General features: G+C 45.9%; 1 protein-coding gene across 1 annotated transcript in view; it reads right to left on the reverse strand.

Moving 5' to 3' along the window:
- Positions 1–18,067, reverse strand: part of ELL2 (elongation factor for RNA polymerase II 2) — a 41,030-nt gene extending 22,963 nt beyond the window's left edge. Inside the window, exons 1-2 of the mRNA XM_075019980.1 lie at positions 17,939–18,067; positions 7,099–7,146 (exon numbers count right to left, since the gene is read on the reverse strand). Of these exons, the coding sequence (XP_074876081.1) occupies positions 7,099–7,146; positions 17,939–18,067 (177 nt within the window). The remainder of the gene's footprint in view (positions 1–7,098; positions 7,147–17,938) is intronic.
- Positions 18,068–18,272: the final 205 nt, after the last annotated feature.

Genomic DNA, 18,272 nt, shown 5'->3' on the forward strand with positions numbered 1-18,272 from the left:
AACACAGATAAGTTGTGGCTGAGGATTTACAATGCAGTACATAACATCCATTCATCCCTGAAAGTTTTAGCATCCCTGCAATGTTACCAGTACCACCCCCAAGTGCTTCTCCTGAACGGCCAGGAAACAGTATTGGGAGAACGCAGGCACTAAATGGGAAAAAACAACCTAAGATGCACCTAAGACATAGACAGGTGAATGCTCAGTTTTCCCCACCAGGCTTGACCAAATTTTCTGCTCTGTAGTGACCAGTTGTTTGTTCCAAAGCCTCTCCTTCTACATTTCCTCTCCACATTACTTCACAGCTGCCTTCTCACATCGCTTTACCATCTGTATCATCACCTTTGTCCTTTCCTGTTTAAGCAAAAAAAAGTTAACCCCCCCACTCTGTCTTCAGTGAATCCACTATTTAATAGGCTTTGTCAAAGCTGATGTGTAAAAGAGGCGGTGTCAGAAGCCACTGCAGACGAGTTATTTTCCAGTTCTGGAAACTGAGTAATTGCTTGTTTAGCCTACAGAATTTGCATTATTTTAACAGAAGCATGCAGGAAATTTTACCACCAATGTCAAATGCATCTCCCTAGGCTAATGGAGATGTAGAAAGCCTGTTTTCTGGATCCACGTGGAAAAGACAGGAGTGTCTGAGCAGATCATTCTTAATTGATGGCAGCTGCAGGAAATTTGCTCTTTCTGCCTCTGCTCTAAGCTTTCATAGAGAAAACAATTTAATCTATGTTTGCACACAATTCAAAGACAAATTTAATCAACCCCCAGAATCTTCCCTCACGGGCAGATTTTTCACCCGAGTTATGTAGTGGATGATATGATATGGGACTTCCTGCTTTCAAGTGCCTGACTCTCCAGCGGTGATGTGACTTTTTAGGACACAAGTATTAGGACAGACTTTTAACAACACTAGTGTCAGTTTAATATGACAAGGTGTGCTCTTAAAACACAGCAAAGCTAACCTAATGGGCGACTGCTAGCAAGAAGCCTGGCTCCACAAGCATGTTCCTGCTGCTTTCCCTGGGCCAGCCAGGGCATTTAACTGTGCCAGTCCCACATGGATGCAGAGAGCTAGGGCTAGCCTTGCAGAAATCTACAGAAGAAATTAAAAAAAAAAATGTTTTCTTCTAGGCCATCTGCATGAACAACATCACTGCAGCAAATGTACAGAAATGGCATTTGCAGAAGGGTCCTCCTTTCCTAGAGCATCACTAGCTAAAACACAAATCAACAACTTCTTTGTTGCAGTTAGATTTAGCACCAAAGGGCATAGAAGTGTCTGTAAGTATAGCAGTGCACAGGACAGTGAGGACACCAAACCTATTTATTTACCTATATACAATGACACTCATGGAGATGCCAGCTTGGATATGCTAAAGCAAATCCCAGAAAGGATGGACTGAGTTGGTACAGGGTCCTCTTGAATTTAAAAAAGTCTTAGCAGATGATACAGAAAACAGAAGTGGAAGAACAATGTTCTGTAGAGGTTATGTCTTAGAATTCTTATGCTTTTGAAATTTGAGACTTTGGGATAAAATGGTAAAGTTTTCTTACTGCAAGCCATTTGGAAACAAAAGAATGGAAAGAGTACTTCTAAATCTTCTCAAATGAAAACAAGCTTCCACCTTTAACTGACAAGAAAAAAGTTAAGACTTAAAACACACTCGGATGAATGCTGGCAAGTTCCAGTCAAGCACCTGTGTGACCTGGGGAAAGCCAGGTAGATGAGGGTGTTAACACAAGCATGCTTTGTGGCACCCAGGGGTACCCTGTTCCTGCCTTTCACCCCTTTGCAGAGGGAGTTCTCCCAGCACACCCCACAGCTGCAGACCCTCAAGCATGCACCAGCACACTGGTCTCACGTGCACGCAGAATGGCATGCTGTGCTTTGGCTTTGTGTGTCACCACCAGCCAGGCTGGAGCACCTCAGGATGAGCGTCAAGGGCTCTTGACCCTCTGCAGCCTACTTTAAAATGTCATTTCAAATTCTACATCCTCAAACTGGCTTGTAATTTCTTACCATCTAATGAATTTAGTAATAGAGAATATCCACTAGAATAACTCAGACCCTTGACTTTAATCTCTTCCTCGTGGTAATTGATTTCTGGATCTATCATTACCCTCTCATTCTGACATATCCTCATTGGCTCTGTAATGTAAGAACAGTTTTTGTAATTTTCTCCTGAAGTTCCTGTGTGGACTCACTCAAATTTCTCTGGCTCATAGCTTTTTGTCGCTTCCATCCTCCTTTCCATCATTCACGCTGATACCGTGTGCTGTTATTGTACCCTCAAATCAGGCCAGATGTATTTTGCTCTCTGAGCCTGAGTCACTTAATCTCTTCTCTTTCTGAACACTTCTACCCACTCTCCTCTTGTTCTTTCACAGTACAGCATCACGTCATCAGGTTGACATGAGCACTGTATTTTTAGGTGCTTCCGCTCAGCGGATGCATTCAAGTCCTCTCTCTCCTTTGTCTCTTCTCAGAATCGTTCCAACCTTACCATCTCACCAGTAGTTTTCACTCAAAGACTTACTTTTAAGGCTAAGAGTTGGTAGCTCACAAGCTTGAGCTGGAATCTGCTTCCTGCCCCATGCAGGCATCCACACCACTGCCCAGCTCACACCACAAGTCTCTACAACAGGATTAAAGGATTTAAAAATTAACAGTTGCAGGGCTCTCCAAGCTAAGCTCTTACTATTTTTTTTTGAGAGACATTTCCAATTAATCCATTTTCTGGAGCTTACTCACAGTTTCTTTAGAGCAACACTTTATTTGCCAAGAAGCAAACCCCTGCTACTGACAAAAGGCACCGCTTTGCTTAGCAGGGGCACTCTGCCATGTTTGATGTAACTTCCACATTTACAAATCCCAAGAGGGACAATTTTTGTCATAGTATGATTTGGATCTTTGCTACAGTGGCTTCTGCACAGGTGAGCTTGCTCCCAAGCTTAAAACTTTGTTTCTTTTTCTGTGTTAATGTAGATGTCCAGCCTGCACCTTCAAGGAGACAAAAGTGCTCCAGAAACCTACTTGACCAATTTGAAACTTCAAAAAACTGCTCTTAAACATGAGAAAAATCTCAGCGCTGATTTGTTTCCATTTTAATACTAGAATTCTTTTTGCAAAATGCTGCTTCCTTCAAGGACTATGCCTCCTCCTCCTCCTCCATTAGATCTATACCACAGAATGTGCCCAATGTCCCTTTCAAGAAGGAAATTAAGATGCCTTTCTACAGAAATCATGTGACTACATGTGGCTGCCTTGCAAAAAATATTAAATATTTTACTATACCAAACCCATTCCAAATACATACATTTTACTGATCATGTTGACATGTAGACAAATGGATAACCTTAAGGGAGAAGACTTCCTTTTAGTTTCAGACTTCTCACCCCTCCTTCCTTCTTTCTCTCTGGCCTTTTTTCTAAGAACTTAATGTCTGCTTAATAAGCAGTTTTTCTAAGAACTTAGTATCTGCTCCCACAAATCCATGCAGCTCACATTCACGCACCAGCTCACCCGTGTGAACCTGAGTGCTGGGCACTGTGCTGGTTTCATTGCCACCCAGCAGGAATTTGTCACCAACCTGCTGCAGAAAAGCTCCTCAGCTGGGGGCTGCAACTGCTGTCCCCGACACCCACACTGCTGCACCTTCCTCCGGCGCAAGGACCAAAGGTTTGCAGAGGGACAGAAAGCAAGGCAGGCAACAACTGTCCCTAAACTGGAGCCCAAAGATTCAGCATACTGCTGAATTCCCCCAAGCGGGCGACTGGTTTTGTATGCTCACTGGACAAAGGTGAGCTCGCAGCGGCTGCCCCACAGCAGCTGGAGGCACATGCGTTGCAGCAGGAGATCGAGGTCGCCAGCTGTGGGTATGGTGCACACTTCGCAAATTTGTCTCTGTATAAGAAATGTATTTGCAAATTGCAGGACACAGCAGAGAAAGTTAAAAATACAGGAGGGAAGCCATAGCAGAGAAAGCAGGGTTGTTTGAAAAATTACCTCTACAGAAGTACATTGGACTATAATTGGACTTTTTTTTTTTAAAGGTATCCCTACTGTGTTACAAGTTAATTGCCAATATTCACCTGCCTCAGGGCTATTGTATCTAGCACAGCACAGCTGCTACATTCTCCAGGCTGCCTAGGTGTTTAATTACAAGCTATTTCTTAAAAATTAATCTGAATCACTGTAATGATCCACTTCTTGCAGTCCTTCAGTGTCCTCCAGCTCTCTCAGTCACCAGCAGACGTTATCATCCAGAGTGTTTGGGAGTAAGATGTTCCAGGAGGAAAAGTTTCCCCTCCCAGGGGCTGACTTGTGCTCTGGTGCAAAAGTTTGTTTTAACAATCACAGATATTTTATGAATTCACAAATCTCAGAGTTCTTAGCTGTGTTTTGTGCAAACTGTTCCAGTGCAGTTTCAGTGGTTCTTGTACTGAAGAGCAGCATCTAGAGGCTAACTATGCAGCACACAGAGATGATTTATTATCATACTGAATGCAAAACATCTTACGGCACCACTAGATTTGCTATTGTGCCTTCTGACACCATCTATGTACTTCCAACACTTTTCAGATCCCTTCTGAGCAACCCTACTGTACAACAGAAAAAAATGAAGCTTGCTTTTCTTTTTTGGCAAAGTGACTGCAGAACCCCTCTGACACCAATCTTAGCCTCTTGTTAAACATATACATGAAATAAAAGCTCCTCCCTTGCCTCTTCTAGTGTAAGGCTCCTTTGCTCAGTTCCCACATCTAATGCAACTCTAGACCACCCCAAGCCAGAAAGCTCCTTTTATTTCTGCACTCCAGCCCTTCCCATCAGCCACATAGGCCTGGGACAAGAACGTGTGCAACTAGAGATGGCATATTTAAAACAAACAAACAAACAAAAGCTTTTTTTTTTTGTAATGCTAGTATTTTATCCTCAGCTGGGAGTTAGATAGTTGCCTGAATTGCAGAGGAAGTACTCTCAAGAGACAAAGAAAATTACTATTTGCTTTCAGCAGCATTTAAGGAAACGTCTTGCTGTCATAGGTAACCTGCAACGCCTTGGCACTGACAAATACACCTTGAACACTCTTCACTCCGGAGACCTCCTACGGGAAACCAGTCCAGAAGAGGAAGGCAGGCTTTTCAAAGGGCCAGGTCAGTCCTCTGCCATGCAATTTGTGTACTCTGGAAATACTCAGAACATGGCTGCACAATATACACAAATAACAAGCTAACCATTTCTCTCCCACTGTATATAAAGTAGTAAATGTCCTGTTTTAAGCTACCACCTGCCTTAATTACCTTAAATTTCTCTCCCTATTGCAAAGACTTAGAATCTAGGAATCTCCTGCAATAAATTCCTTAGTTTGCATTTCCTTAATTATGGACAGATTTGAAAAGTACCATAAGAGATTATTGCTTCTGCAGCAAGCAGCGAAGTCCCTGCAGATGTTTCCACCCCACAGAGCATGCAAGCAGACCTTACTGTTGAGTTTCATAATCAAAAAGTACATACCTGGATTAACTTTTTAATAGAAACAAGGGTGATACCATTGTAAGTTAACATTTTGCTCTTCAGCAGTCTTGTGACCCCCAGATTTTGACACCTTTTGGTAGAACCCCAAGACTTTTTACAGCTGAGAAACAAAGTCTCTCCCAGCTTAGTAACATCTCAAACCTCACATACTACTGCTTTAAAACTGCTACTAGAGAGCATGGGAGAAAGCAGCACATGAACTTTTGCAGAGAAAGAGACGGTGCAGGGTAAATAAAGCATCCTGGTAATTTTTCTTTCACAGCATACTACTTGCAGAACTTCAGATTAACAGCTAGGTTAATTATTTATACTCTGAGAGCTTATTTTGAACTCGGCTCCTGCTCCATTCCTTGCAGCACTCATGTGCCTGCTGCCACAGCCGGCAGACCAGGAAGCTAATCGGTGGGGCTGGCCAGTCTGTTTTACTGGATTACTTCCCAGCCAGATTAGCAAGTGCAACTTCCCTCTTGATGGCAGCACAAATTTAATTTGATCTGTGCTCCCAGCCACTCTCTCCTGGTACAGCTATTTTGGCTGACTCTCAACTAAGATGGTTATTCATTTGAGTAAGGAAACTCTTTCAACAGTGTAGTTTAAATATTTGCCAGTATGGTTTAAATTGCGAATAAGCTATAATGACAAAGGATTTTCTTACAAGTGCAGTTAAGAGACTTTTGTCTGCACAAGTAGCTTAGTTATAGATATGATTCTCCCAGCATCCGAGCACCCTTCAGCCAAACTGATGCTGGACCAGGACTGTAGTTTCACAGCTGTGGGCGGAGTACCTCTTCACACCAGCATAAAGACCTTACTCATCCTTCTCTTGCCCCTTCCCGGCTATTTATACACCAGCGCCACACAGCTACATGAAAACTGGATCAGTTAATGGATCTGAATTAAGTTTAACAGCATAAAAAGCACAATACATACGTCAGTCTTTAAAAATAAGACTTTAGCCATCCCTTAAAGTTTAAATATTAAACCGAAAACCTTAAATCATTCTACTTAGAGATCATAGCCTGTATTTTAATGTTAACTTCAGCTTTAGTTCTCCAATTTGCACCACTGACTGATTGTTTAACAGGACCTGTGGCCATTAGGAGGCCACATTTCCTCATATTTTCCTTCAACTCTTCAAGAAGCTTGAAATACTCTGTTTTATTAGTTTCAGAAAAGGGTCAAGAACCATCAGTAGTCTGTGGTATGCACAACCCCACCCCTCAAAACTGCAGTTCTGCTTCACACCTTGAAACCAACTGTTTAACATCTATTTAAAAAATATTAAATTTGCACTGCTCAGTTGATGACTTACAACTTATTTCCATGGCTTTCAAATTTAGGCTAAAAAGTGACAAAAATAAGATAAAAAAGAAGCATACCTAAAGCATGATTCTCTTCCACTTTCAGCTACAACATTCAAGTAAATACACAATGAAACATATCTGGTATTAAGCAGATCTTAACAATGTCTGTAGGATTTTTTTTTTTAAATAAGTGAAAGTGGTTAATCTACACTCCATTTATTTTGCAATATAACAAGAGTACAAAATACTCACCCCTTGGGATCCTTTAAATTGAATTGAAGGTTGAGAAGAAACACGATCCTACAAGAGAAAGAAAATAAGTAGAATGTAAGCAAAATGACAAATATTTGCGCTCCGGCAGAAGTTAATTTGCTGCAGAAAGAGAAGGTGGATGATCCCACAGCAAACCGTAAGGCTCCTCATGCCCATACCAAGATGCAGACGCCACCGGGCAGCAGTGGCCAGGGCTTCAGCAGCAGGTCCAGGCTCCTCGCAGCACCCAGGGTTCCCTCCACTTAGCACCAAGGAGCCCAAGAACTGATGCTTTATTGTGCTTAGCAAGGACAACGGCGTGCCATGGGGAGACTGAGAAAATCCTGAAAGTTGTACAGCAGTATCTGCTGGCAGTGAAAGGAAAACCAACCCCTCTTCTGCCCGAAGTACCGTTGAATGTGGGAGTCCAATACAGTGTGCTTCCCCCCCTCTCAAGCCCTGCCCTGCTACCCTGGTTGCTTACAGATTGGGATTGGCTTAGTTTCCAAAAAGACTATTCAATAACAGCATTTTCACATGTACTTGAGTTCTGGGTATCAGCTCGAGATGCGTGATTAACAAAGGCAACCTGCCTACTCAAAAGGTCTTCCTAACAATGGCTTTCCTCATTAGGACAACGCTCAGGCCCCCATTGCTTCCCAGTGTCACAGATGACCTGCTCTTTGCCCGGACCCCCATGCACCCACCAGTACTGCCAGGAGCTCTTGCAACACTGGAAACCAAGCTTCCCACCACAGCATCTTTTGGGTTGCTCCCAGCAGTGTGGACAGACCGGCTGTCCTCAGAAAGGCAGGGAATAGCACCCCTCTTCTGCTCTTACACTTGTAACTTGAGCTAATTAACTTCAGCTAGCACATGTCTTAAAGACAAAAAGACATGCAGCACAATCACACTGGCTCCAAAAAACTTCTGAGCTCCCCCAAACAATCCTCACTTCTTCAGCTACATATCTGCCAAGGGAAATACACAATATGGCCAAAAATAACAAAAGCCACCTGCACCTTGTCTCTATCATTTCACAGCACCAAGCGCAGACTGTTCCTGACCTGCGAGGATGGAAGTGTCCTGCACTGCTGCTGTGCTGACACCACAGTCCATGAAGACTTGCAAATGTTCAGGGGAAAAAAAAAAAATATTAAAAAATCAAGGAGCTTGCTAGCTGGAAACTACTTTTCTGTCACAGGCTGGCTTCTGGTCAGATCTGCTCCTCGACACAGCCCAAACAGCAACACCACTAGTGCCAGCAGGAGGCCACTGATAAGAATATCCCATTTTAGCAGCAGTGCTGACTTTGCTCAGCTTTACTGAATCCTGAAATTATGCTGCTGGACACAAAAACATAGGGCAGCTATGCTGACTAGCTCAATTTGCTAGGCTTTGTCCACAGGGTGTTACAGGGAGTTTGCCAACACACTGCAAACACTTACACTAAACAAGTTGCACCAAAGGATGAAATCCTGACTAATACAGACTTATGCCAGCAAAAGCAAGTGCTTATGGACTTAAAGTTTAGGTGCCATTCAGGACTCGGCATCACTGGAAAGGCAAGTTAGATTCAACCCCTGTCCTCTCCTCCCGCCAGCCACAGGTTCCTCCTCCTTCACTTGCACTTGTCTCACCCTTTTGCAATAAAATCCATCTCACTCATCCAGCAGAAAACTCCCCACGCTGGGTTTGGCAATGACCTGAACCTGCTCATGCGGGTGTCAGAAAGTGCTGGACCCGGCCAAGGGCAGGCAGCAGGAGTGTGTGATGAAGCTGAGCCTCACCGGTGTTCAATGTCACCTGTAAGCATCACCCGATGATGCAAAGTCCCAGAGAGGGGGTCAGGCAGAAATAATACCACTGAAGAGCTGGAGTTCCCACACGAATTGGCGGTGGGGTCTTTAAAAGTGACTACACTTGTTTGATTGGAGGCTTATATACACTATCTCAAGTTATGCAGCAGCCAACAACACATACAACCTTAAGACCTGAAATGGCTCGCTGCATATTTGTCTGCTCCACAAACCTTCTGACTTAAAGCCTACAACTTTTAGAAGTCAGCCGAGTTTGGCATTAGTAATGTACCTGTCCACTTAATCAGCACATACAAGTAAACTCATTGAAAAAACATGTGACAGGTTACATATGCAAAGTCTGGCACACAGTTACGAATCCTAACCCTTGTCTGGGGTTTTCTAGAATGAAGTTTAGTGCTCCACAGAGAAATTAACGTATGAAGGCAATTCACAAAACCCTGATGCAATAATTGCATAGGACCATGCAGCAGCCAGCACCTTCTTCAGTGGCTCACAGAATTTGACACAAGCTGTTTTTTGAGCTGGAGGAACCATGCTGGTATACCAGTCACCTCCCCTGCTTCAGTGTGAGGAAGTGCAATTTAAAAAAAAAATCTGAATTTAGCACGGCATCAAGCAGAAAGGTCACACCTACCCGCTGGCAGGCAGTCTGGAGCAGCAGGATGCTGTGGCAGGGAGTGGGGCAGGGGACCTTGGCCCTCCAGCCAAACTTTCTGTCAAGCCCCGCATCCAACAAGCTGACTGCTCTGAACTACCACCACATGGACCTCAGGCTTCACCTCAAACGCAGGAAGCACTTCTCCAAACCCCCCTTCCCTCTGCTCCCCCAGGATCACCCAGCTTTCCTGCATTTCTTTTCTTGCAGCAAAGAGCACGAAGCTTTAGAGAAGTGGCTCTCTGCAGAAGACCAGGAGCCTCACCACTTTCAATGCCCATTCCCGTTGTACTTCCCTACCACCTGCCCTTATTAGGGGTGTTAGAAGGTGCATCCCTCATTACTCCTGTTCTGCGGCCATTTACACACTTGGTGTCCACAAATTAGTGTAGTCCCTGCCCAAAATCCCTGCTACTGCCTGCCCTCAGCCTCCTATGAGAGCAAGGTGCAGAAGTCCACCATCCAACAGGTGAACAGATCCACCTGCTTTCCTTTATCTGCTGGTTCCATCAGCTGCCCTCTCCCTCCAGTATTGCAAGACATGGGCAGTATCAGCTCTACTGTCATGTCACCTACAATTCCTTGAGCCGCAGTCCTGTATCCTTCACTCCCCAGCGGAGAGCCCCAGGCTCTGTGGTCTCTCCTTGCAAGGCAGCTGCTACAGCTGGAGAGAGCAAGCAGAGGACAGCTCTCCTCCCTCACATCCCTCACAAACCAGGATTGCACAGGGGACTCAAAATGTGGGTGCCCAAGAACTTTACACAGCACCAAAGGGACCCTCTCTATCACCCTTAATGCCCTCCCAGATGGTACCTGGCTCTTTGCTAGCTTTTCTGGCTGATGATGCACACTGAACAAATGATTTCCCAGTACTGGAAATAGCAACTCCAAGATCTCTTATTCTGTAGTTGCAACTGTCCATTCCGAGTTTCATGTCATGCAGAGCTTGTTTTTCCCCTACATGTTACCTTACCTGTGATGAAAACCATATGCCACCTTTGTTGGCACCGATCCAGCTTGGCAAGATCTTTCCAGACCAACTCAGCATCACTTTCTGATCACCTGAAAAATCCAAGCATCACCTCCAAGCTTTGACATCTCAATACCTTCTCCAAGCCACTGCAGAACATGTTAAGTGAAACTGACTCCAGGATTGACTCGGGAAATCAGAGGTGGACTTCCACCCTGAAGAGCCACCACTAAGCCAGACCCACTTCTGCACATCATTCCTCCGGTGCCAATCTCATCTCTCACCTAACATGTGAGCTGACCCCTTGTCCCAGTCTGCTCTCACCAGTTTGGCCAGTTCAGCCCAAAACTTCTGGAACAGTGCAAACTTGAAAACCTTACAATCCCACACCTAGGGCATAAACTCTAGAGTCCCACCTAGTTAATCCAAGGAAGTGATCCTGGAAAAGCTGTTAGCACCCAAAACAGCTGAAGCAACACATGCATCACCTCACTAAGGAGTAGGAATAATCTGGTGTCAACTCAGCTGAAACCCAAGCTACAAACAGCTCCAGGCACACTTCATTTAAGTAATTACTCTTTATTTGCATCTGAAGATTCTATTTAAGATAAGGAATAAGTTCTCCTACAGAGGACTGGTTAAAAAAAAACTAGCTAGAGGAGCTGCAACAGTCAGGTCTTAAATCTCTAATCCAGGGGGGCAAAAACTCAAGAGCTTTCTCCTCCAGGTCCACTATTTTGCTTAATAACCTTTAGGCAGGGACTGCGTCTGCTCACAAGACTTGAGATCTGTGCACACACATGGCACACTGCAAATAACTCAGATATTTATAAGGCACCACCCTTGTACGTGAAGCTAATTATCTACTGTTTTTCAGGCACGTTGACTCAGAGTAAGCAGAAGATGCCTTTGTATCAGCACATTAGAGATTGTGATGTGTAATAAAGTTTTTCATATGCTTCGATAATTTTTAAAGAGCAATGTATTATGTAGGAGGAGGCTAGAACAAGATACCAGTGTTGTCTGGCAATGCCATCCTAAGGATTTCCCCTCTCCCCTCCTCCTCCTTTCAGCAGCTTCTCTTCCCTGCCTTGGGGCTTGGAGCCACCAACTGAGGCCAAAAATGTCATTTGTCAATTCAGAGCATGTATCAGCACAACTTATGCTGAGGAATTACAGAGGTGTCCTCACAAGGAGGAGAAAAAGCATTTGGAAGGAAAGACTACCTGCACTGATGAAGTCCCTTAAATTACTCCAGACAGCGTAGCACTGCCACAGAGGATCCCTCCTTACGTACCCACTCCAGCGAGCACATCGTCACATCATGCTTCCAAGCGGCTGCAAGGACTGAGAAACTGAAGCAGCCAGCCAGGCTGCACTTAACAAAGTTCAGATAGCCAACTCTGACCTCCAGAGGTGTAATATATTGAAACAACCATGTTGTGGGGTGCCAGAGCTATTCTGACAGTGGATATGGAAATACAACAGGAATTTAGCCTCCTTTGGTGTACCCATTCTTATTAGTTTTTGAGTTACATTATTTTGTTGGTGGCTTTTTTTTTAATATAGGATGGCTTTACATGATCTGGACAGTACTCAGTGAGCAGGAAAACTCCAAACATTGAAAAAACCTTAGCACACAGTTCCACAACTTGGTTACTATACAAACCCTAAAGACACAGTGCTCATCGAGTACTTCACAAATACCAGTGCGTTTATCCTCCTAGTCACCGTAAGTGGGCATTACTACCATTTTACAAGCAGTAACAGAAAGAGGTGACTATGATCTGTGTTACCTGATAGTTTTGGGTGTCAAATATGAAAAACCCAACTTCTTGTTTTCACTGAGACTCATTGGCACTTCATGTTCTCACCTGTAGCTTGTGGTTCCCTTCACTATATCCATGACCAGCACACAGCAGTGGCAGTCCACATGAGGGATGCTGCCAAAGGGAGCACTCGATCACTCAATGCCAAAACTGGACTGCCAGCACTGGCACGGGGACAAGGCAAGCAGAAGTAGCATGCAGATGCTGAGGGGAATGGGTAGGGTGCATCTCATCAGCTCAACCCATCTCCTGGAGCCACAGCACTGGTGTTGCAGCCCTGGGGCCAGACAGGAACAGCCTTGGGAGAGGGAAAGCACTGGAGTTGCTGGCTCAGAAGGTGGGACTGCCACTCCTAGGGAAGCTGACAAATAAATCTACTTTACTGTATTGTAAAACAAAGTTGTATTCTTGCTGCGTGGCCATCAACTGCTCAACAGCCCACAGTGCCTGAAGAGGAAGGTCTGGCTCCTTTCCCTACCCATTCCCTCCAGCACTTGTGGGTCTTTTCCACAACCTCATTCAACTTGCTAACCTAGAAGACATGCCACAAAATAGTTAAATGGGTAGTTTTCTGCAACAGAAAGAAGTGGAATAGGACTTTCCCTTTTCAGGGGTCCTGAAACCTTCAATCAGTTCAAGCCATCTCAAAAGTTCACTCTGGACATTCAGCTCAGTTGTGTCCCTACTGATCACCTGTGAAGGATGCAGGCAAGGCACTACAATCAAGCCATCACATTTGCTAGGACAGTGTTTTACTGCCCTAAGATCTTCCCATGTCTCATCAGCCACAACCTTCTGACATCTGAAACAGGGTACACGTCTTAGTCACTTCATACCAGACCTCTGATTTATCCAGGGCTGTCCTGTACGCTAGATGAGGTAGGAATTCTGCAGGAAGGTAATGCATCAATACCACTGGAAGAACTATAGCTACCACCCAGCTACCCCAAAGAAAGCATAAGGATTAAGATTTTTTCCCCCACTAATAGGTTTGAAATCGGACTCAGCAGTTAGCGACAACACAAAAACACGCAGAGTGACGTCACACAGGCCTTGCTGCCATAAGAAAATAGGTTCAAAAGATCTCACAATCAACCAGTCATTGATGAAAATGCATTTATAATGAATACTCATATTGCTCAAATCAATTAACTCTGCATTATTAGTCACATCATACAGTAAGAGCGATGCAATCTTAGATTTCAAGAAATCATACGAAAATAGACATACAACTTGCCATCAACTCTCCATCGGCAACTTGGAGGCAAAACCACAGAGATGTCACATAGGCACATTCCTTCTTTTGCACAGAAGTGAACATCACTCTCCTGCAGTTTAGATATTGGTGGCAAGTGTGCCAGTGGCAGATTTTCATTTATGTGTCAATAGCAGAATGGAATGCCTTGGGGTCTCCCAGCTCCACTGTAGGCTCTGGAAATGCCCTGCACGAACCAGACTCTCCCACACACTCCTGTTCCTAGGATTACCTTCAGCATTTTCCCTCAACCTGTTCCAGCCATGCCATTGCTCACTGCTAGCTCAGCTCACCCCACTCCCTACCATGGGAGACAGGAGGGTTGATAACCAGCTGACCTCAGCTCTCGGCTGCCCCCTCAGAGCTCCTAATAATTCCTGCTCCAGTCTTCTCCTTCACTCCCAGTTAACCCAGTCTGCTTTTTCTCTTTTCCTAGAGCTTATCTTCCCAGTCTTCTTGTGTCATCATCTGGAGTTCCCCCCTCCAAGTGTCACATCAACTCCCCAGCTGCTCATCTAGGGTAGCATCTCCCCACCGCAGGTGCCAGAGCCCATCCTTACACACCTTAATCTAAATCCAGCACAGCTGTGGGGACATGCAAGCTACAGTTTTGAAAAGATTAACAAGGTGTCTACCTTAGAGCTGACCTCAAAAGCAAAAACGCAAAACCTAAGACATCTGTGCCATCTGTGAGCCGAAGCACATCCTCATTTTCAGCAGGACACTGCCAGAGCTCCCTAAAAGGCCAAACCCTTCAAACAAATTAGTTTCCTAACCCCCAGCCCAAACCCTGGCCACCTGAGGCAGATACAAGCCACAGGAAGATTTGACCCTGGTAAATGAAATATGGCAGAGCCCTGTGACTCCATTTCAATTGCTTAGAGTGGGAGAACATCAGGCAAAGGTAGCATTTCATATGCTTACTGACTCTGCACCTGGAACATCCCAGTGCCTGTTTGAAGAATAAAAACTTAAATGCAAAACAGATTCCTAAGAGTCACAATTATCCTTTGGTTTGAAAAGCTCAGATTTTACAGGCCAAAACCTTTGCTTTAACAGCATGCAGAATAAAATATACACCTCCAGCTGCTTTTACCTGGAGAAGCACAGCTGAAACATGACTGCAGACAGACATTAATCCTGCAAAAAGCCACATCAGTTGAAGGCAGCACTGTCCCCACTTCTCTGCAAACACTACTCCACGCAGTATTCTCTGATCGGCTTCAGAGTAGTCAGCAGATTAGGTCAGGCCACCACCAGTGAGAGTGAAATTATATGCTGTGGCCAAACCAGATAAGAGGCTCCATGTGCACCAAAGTAAAATGACTCCATTTCTCTTTAACCTGTTCTCTTTATTCTGCTTCTGAGGATCATACACTAAGCCAACTTTACAGCTAAGCCAGCAAAAAGTAATTTTTGTTTTTTTGCCGGGCAAAGTTTCTGCACAGAGGGTGGAGTTGCATGCTATGACTTGAGCTAATCTAATCAGTTACCTGCCACTGAAAAACGAAGGTTCTGCTCCTACCACTTACCCTGGCCACTTGCTCTCTGTTCCCTCTCACCACGTTAGCTCTCACACTTCTGCATCCAGCACCGAACCAGCACGGAAAAAAAAATAATATAGAAGAAGCTCACAACTAAATGGGTTCAGAAAAAGTCCCAGAGGGCAATACAAGGGATGGAGGGAGGTGATGTACCAGGCCAGCAAAGCCATACCTGGTAGTGGTGAGATGCCAAAGCAGCTGAGCCCCAGAGTAAGGTCCCACCAGCAGGCACAGCTCTGCCCGAGGTGGGCAGGGACCACTCAGCCTTGATTTTAGAGCAGGACCTCTCCTGTGGAGCAGCTGCAGCTCTGGCCTCTGAGGGCAACCCACAGCACTTAAGTAAACTAAAGCCAAAATATCACCCCCTACTACATAGAACTTGTTTTAAAAAAACAATGAGCCAGGCTTTAAATTAACACTGCCACAGATGATGCTCAAGGATCTTAAAGCACGCTGCTCAATATTGCCAAACGAAATCTAGGCATGAACGTCCTCCATCATCTGAAGCCAGTCGACCCCAGGCCATGATGATAGAGCACATAAAGCGAGTAGGGAATCAGGATTTGTACTCACCTACTAAGCCGCAGAGACCAGGCCTGCTGAAGAGGTACAATCTCTACTCTGTATTTCTGAAGGTGGAGGTGAAGTTAGATGTTTTTAATGTAAGAACTTAAGAGTCTTTCAAGTTTTCTTTAGCTGTCACGCCAGCTAAGAAAACCCTTAGCAGAGGTAGCAACAAGGAGAGACTGCTTCGTTCTTTATGCAGACTGTTTAAATTTGAATGTTAAGCAATTAAGTATACAGAGCCTGATTACATGCTGCCCAGGTTATACAGGTGATGGGATAAGCAGGTCATTGGAGGGTTATCCTGATTTCTCACCTCTACATGCTTTCTGCGATATTACTTGTGCTACACAGATAAGACCTTCCAGCACAGAACAGAGGCAGCAGCAGAGCTGTAGGTTACCTTCCTTGCAATCCCCTTATTGCACTCCCCAGTCCTCAGCAATGCTGATTTTGAGCCTTCACTGCAAATTTTTCAGTTGCACAGCCAGAACTGAAATGGGTCAGCAACATAGCTGAGCATTAAGCTAGAGAGAAGGAAGGTATCACCAGCTACAGACCATCAGTCCTGTCCTCCTCTGGCACTGGACAGATGTGTGACCTAGCAGATCATGGCCAGACCTATTTAAAACGGAGACAACAGAAAGAGATAGTCTGTTCTCACCTCCCTCATGCCTCCCCCTGATGCTGGTGTTCTTGTCAAATATTAATAAAACAAACCAAAAAGCCTCTGCAATAAGATAACTCTGAGGATCACTTCTCAAACAGTGCCACAGGAGGTTCCTCTGGACAGTGCAGAAGTTAGAAATGTGTAATTTGGTTGAATAGTTTAAAAGATGACCCTCTCTAAACTCAGAAATTCCAGGGGCTAGAATAACAAAAGTTTGAAGCTTTTATGTTCCGTTATTCTTCCACTTGCCACTGCTCAAACGGCACGTTCAAACTTCAGCAGGACCAGATTATAGAAAGCAGACCTGCAGGAAGAGTTGGAGTCTCATTTGCAGTTAGGGAGAAGAAGAAATAGCGAAATAGGGAAAAGAATTTAAATTATTTTCTTGAGCATAATGACCATAAACCACTCTTTATTCAGTTCACAATATCCTGACGATTAGGCATGTACTACTCATTTTTCACTCAAAATTACATGAACTTGGAAATTGATCCTGGTTTAGAAAAAAACACAGGTAAATAATTTACCCAAGTTGTTTCATAAATCAGAAATAATTAAACCTCTCTCAAGATGTATTTACCTGCAGTAAAGAAAGCAGTTTTATTTCAGTCAGCACAACTTCCAACTTGTCACACATCTGATACACAAAAGCATCTGCTTTCAGACCGCAACATCCCACAGCGCACTTCCACGAGGTGCGCACAACCCTTCTGGATTCTCCGCTCCCCAGTTACAGCGTGAAATACCCAAGATCAAGAGTTCAGCTCATTTAACGCTCCGCTACCAGGGAAGCGCTCCCATCCCAGCAGCGCGTCCCACCTGCATCCCACCGGCTGCGGGAACGCACCCCTTCTCCCGAGCGCAGCGCTCCAGTTAATGACTTTAAAATTAGCTGCGAGGATGCCGGCACCGCGAAAGGCGGCTGCAACTGCAAACATCGAACACCCGAGTCACTTTTAAACGCGGCACGGACGCGCGCGACCTTCGAGCCTTTTGCAGCCTCGAAAATCCCTGAAAAAAAACGAAATCCCCGCCGCTTGCGGGGCTGCTTCCCCCACGCCGGGACGGCGCTCGGCGAGCGCTTGCGAAAAGAACCCGTAACGAGAAATTCATTCATTTTAAGCCAGCGGGCACGCCGGAGCGCTGCTGGAAGTTTGCGAAGTGTCAGAACGCGGAGAACACGCCAACGCGCTCCAACTTCCAACCGCCGCTCCGGACCCCGTCCTCCGCCGGGACGGCTGCCTCCCGAGGAGCCCACGGAGCACGAGTGGGGACCCAGACCTGCCCGGCGGGTCCCGTCCCGTCCCCGTCAGGGGCGTGCGAGGGGTGTCGGGGTTTCGTCCGCGGCACCTGCACACCCGCCACCGCGGATGCTGCGGGAGGGACCCCACGGGAGCAGCGGAACGGGATGGGGCGTGCGGGGTCCGACGCGGGGATGCTCGCACCGTAAGACCCACCTCGCAGACATCCCACCACTCCCCCCTTCCCCCCGCTGTAAACCCGCAGAACCCCACGCCCGCCCCCTCTCACCTTGCAGCCCTGGTACCGCTCCAGCGCTCGCAGGGCGGTCTCGGTCAGCTTGACGTGCATCACCGTGACATTCTGCCCTTCTTTCCGGCAGGACACTCTGTAGCGCTCCTCATTCTGCAGCTCCGCCATCTTACGACCCCCTTCCCCTGCCCACCCACCCTCCCACCCCTCAGCAGCAGCAGCCGCCGCCGCCGCCGCCGCCGCCGGTCACTACGACCATCCCGCCGTCCCCGCCATCCCCGCCACGCGCAGCCGCGGCGTGCCCATTGGCCCAGCGGGGCGGAATACCCGGCGAGGGACGGGTCGGCGCTGCGGCGTCACAGCGGAGGGGGCG

This window comes from Buteo buteo, chromosome Z (assembly GCF_964188355.1).
Source record: "Buteo buteo chromosome Z, bButBut1.hap1.1, whole genome shotgun sequence".
Taxonomy (NCBI): domain Eukaryota; kingdom Metazoa; phylum Chordata; class Aves; order Accipitriformes; family Accipitridae; genus Buteo; species Buteo buteo.